Source organism: Stegastes partitus, unplaced genomic scaffold (genome assembly GCF_000690725.1).
Source record: "Stegastes partitus isolate 25-593 unplaced genomic scaffold, Stegastes_partitus-1.0.2 Scaffold677, whole genome shotgun sequence".
NCBI classification, from domain to species: Eukaryota; Metazoa; Chordata; class Actinopteri; family Pomacentridae; genus Stegastes; species Stegastes partitus.
This window is the reverse complement of record NW_007578408.1, coordinates 197,764-200,879: the sequence shown is the minus strand read 5'-3', so window position 1 is coordinate 200,879 and position 3,116 is coordinate 197,764. Positions and strand designations below refer to the sequence as shown.

Genomic DNA, 3,116 nt, shown 5'->3' with positions numbered 1-3,116 from the left:
TCCAGGAATGTAGGAAAAGCAAAAAAAAAAAAAAAAACCCCTTCAGTACTGCCTGAGAGTATGGAGTACTGTAACACATATGCAAAAACACTGGCATGTTCCTTTACATTTCCATGATTACCTGTGCTTTATTTAGAAAGGAATGTTATAACTGTCGGTGCCTGAGCTACAGGCCACAACCATCTGTCACAATGACTCACATTCACAACCTGTGCACCGTCTCTTGTCCCAGACTGCTGACATGTTCCTTCAGACCAGAGCAACTGCTGCTCGACTGTACAACAGACACAAACTACAGCTGGTTAATCAGGATAAGAGGGAGCCACGAGGAAGCACTTGGGTTTCACGGGACTCTGCTTAGAATAGACCCAGCGCTCACAGGCAGTTCACTGATCAAAGACACAGTCGATGTGAAATACTCCCAGTGGTGTCCACAGTAAGTCAGGTCATATGACCCCAGTATCCTTGATGGTCAGCTGGCTCTTTGTGATGAATAAGTACAATTCCATTTAGTCCAAAGTATGAAAAAAGTGTTTTTAAAAAAGAAAAAAAAATGCTTTAAATCTTTAAATACAAATATATACTTACAAAAATCTCACAAATGTGTATGTACATTAAAAAACAGAGCAAATGTCTCCTGAAAGTCTGAGAAAAATGGAAAAAAAAAGAAAATAATAAAAGGGGATTATCATTCAGTCTGTCACAAAGCAGTCTGTGTGCGTAGTGAGGTTAAACCCCATTACACTGTGGTCTCACCCTGTTTACTGTTGGCCAGTCTTGTGTAAAACCTCCTCCAGGAGTTGAGGGTCTTTCCAGACCAGATCCAGAACCCGGAGGTAATGCCCACAATGAGCGTCATGAGATACTTTATCATGAAGACGGTGAAGTCTGGGCTCATGTTGGGGTGGTTCTGGGCAGGACAGGGAACGGCGTACGTCTTACACGTCTGGCTGATCCACGTCCTCTCCCACTGCTCTCTGAAGGCCTGCTCGTAGAAGTAGCAGGCGATGACGATGGTGGCTGGCACAGTGTAGAGCACGCTGAAGATCCCTATCCGCACCATCAGCTTCTCCAGCTTCTCCGTCTTGGTGCCATCGTGCTTCATGATGGTTCGAATTCGAAACAGGGACACAAAGCCTGCCAAGAGGAAGGAGGTGCCGATGAATAGGTAGACAAACAGTGGCGCCAAGACAAAGCCCCGCAGGGCATCCACGCTGTTGATGCCCACGAAGCAAACCCCACTCAACACGTCCCCGTCCACCTGCCCCACTGCCAGGATGGTGATGGTCTTGATGGCGGGGACGGCCCAGGCTGCCAGGTGGAAGTACTGAGAGTTGGCCTCAATGGCCTCATGGCCCCACTTCATCCCTGCTGCCAGGAACCAGGTGAGAGCCAAGATGACCCACCAGATGGAGCTGGCCATGCTGAAGAAGTAGAGCATCATGAAGAGGATGGTGCAGCCTTCCTTCTTGGTGCCCTGCACCACAGTCCTGATGTCGTTGTCAAACCTGTCATTGCACACCACCTTGTCCTCCAGTAAAAATCCAGCAATGTAGGCGATGGACACCATGGTGTAGCAGCCGGAGAGGAAGACAATGGGCCGCTCTGGGTAGCTGAAGCGCTTCATGTCCACCAAGTAGGTCAGCACCGTGAACAAGGTGGAAGCGCAGCACAACACCGACCAGATGCCGATCCATATCCTGGCGAATTTCAGCTCCTCCTCGCTGAAGTACATCATCCCGTGCGATCTCTTGGGCTCACACGGAGCGCCGCAGTTCTCCTGGCCGAGGAAGCGGTAGTTGAGGTACGGAGGCACCCGAAGCGACGCCGGGCACCTGAAGTGACCGGGGTCGGGCAGGGTGCGCTCGGTGGGGTAGGGGCTGCGGCTGTCCACCTCGGTGCGGTCCGTCATGTTCTGGCCCACACACAGCTCCCCGGCGCCGTGCACCGGGAACGTCTCGCAGGCCAGGCTGTCGGGCCACTGGAAGCCGAACTTGTTCATGAGCGCCTCGCAGCCCTGCCTTGCGCGCTCGCACAGGGAGCGACACGGGGGCAGCGCCTGCTCCAGCACCGTGCACACGGGCGCGTACATGGAGCAGAGGAAGAACTTTAAATCCGGGGAGCACTGCACTTTGACCAGCGGGTAGAACTGGTGCACCTCCAGCCCCGCGTCCTCCTGGTTGGTGTGGCCCAGCAGGTTGGGCATGATGGTTTCATTGTAAGCGATGTCCGTGCACAGCGGGATGGAAATGGGCTGGCAAAAGCCGTGCTCCGGTATAGACATTCCTCGGTCACCGCCGCCGTACTGCCCGTTTACACGAAAAATCCCCACGTTTAGGAAGAGAAGGAAAAACAACAAAGTCAAACCCGTACGAACGAGTGCGCGGTGCGCCATGGTGGCCGCTTTATCCGCTGCCGTACTTTGTGTTTGTTGCTCAACTAACTTGCGCTGCCTCAGCAGGCAGCAGCTACTTCCCTGAAGGCTCTTTGTTGGCGTTTCTTTGCCAGATAGAAGCAGCTTCTTCCAGCGGGATTCCTCTGTTCCCTCCCCGCGGCTCCTCACTGCGTCGCGCCGGTAAAACAGTGTGAAAAGAAATCCATAGTTCTTAATCTCAAACTCGGACTCCTCGGTTGAAATCTACAAAAAAAAAGCCCAAACCGTATTCCTCCAGAACGGGAGCTGCTCCAGTGCTCGGTGTGTTCAGCTCAGCGTCAGTCTGCCGTTCAAACCTGTTCTGCGCTCCCTCACTAGTCAGGCTCAGCCAAGCTGCCCGGCCTTCAGCGGGACATCCGGACAAAACTTTCAAAATTAAAGTCTACAGTGCAACGGCTTACGACTTAGAAAAAAAAATACTAGCAAGATATCTAGGTGTTTATTTAAAATAATTCGGTTTTTTATTTGTTTGGTTTTTTTTCTTTTATTTATTTATTTTTGTTTTTGTGTGTGACTTGTTTGGCTTTATTTAATTTGTGTTGTATTTGATTTTATAACAATGCTTTTATGCTGGCTTTCTTATAAGAGGAAATAAACGCTATTAACTTTTACATTTTAATCAATCGCTACATAGTGAGAATAATTCATTTGCGATAGTTGTGAGATGAAAATAAAAATGGTT

The 3,116-nt window shown here is 50.2% G+C and overlaps 1 protein-coding gene across 1 annotated transcript; it reads right to left on the bottom strand.

The window, feature by feature from the left end:
• Positions 1-605: 605 nt before the first annotated feature.
• On the bottom strand, positions 606-2,707 carry fzd1 (frizzled class receptor 1). The gene has a single exon (XM_008290503.1). It carries the CDS (start codon positions 2,393-2,395, stop codon positions 740-742), a length of 1,656 nt encoding a protein of 551 aa, XP_008288725.1. The 5' UTR covers positions 2,396-2,707; the 3' UTR covers positions 606-739.
• Positions 2,708-3,116: the final 409 nt, after the last annotated feature.

Bases quoted from the DNA above. Each gene is read 5' to 3' on its own strand.
- fzd1 (XM_008290503.1), bottom strand. From the start codon at position 2,395: ATGGCGCACCGCGCACTCGTTCGTACGGGTTTGACTTTGTTGTTTTTC.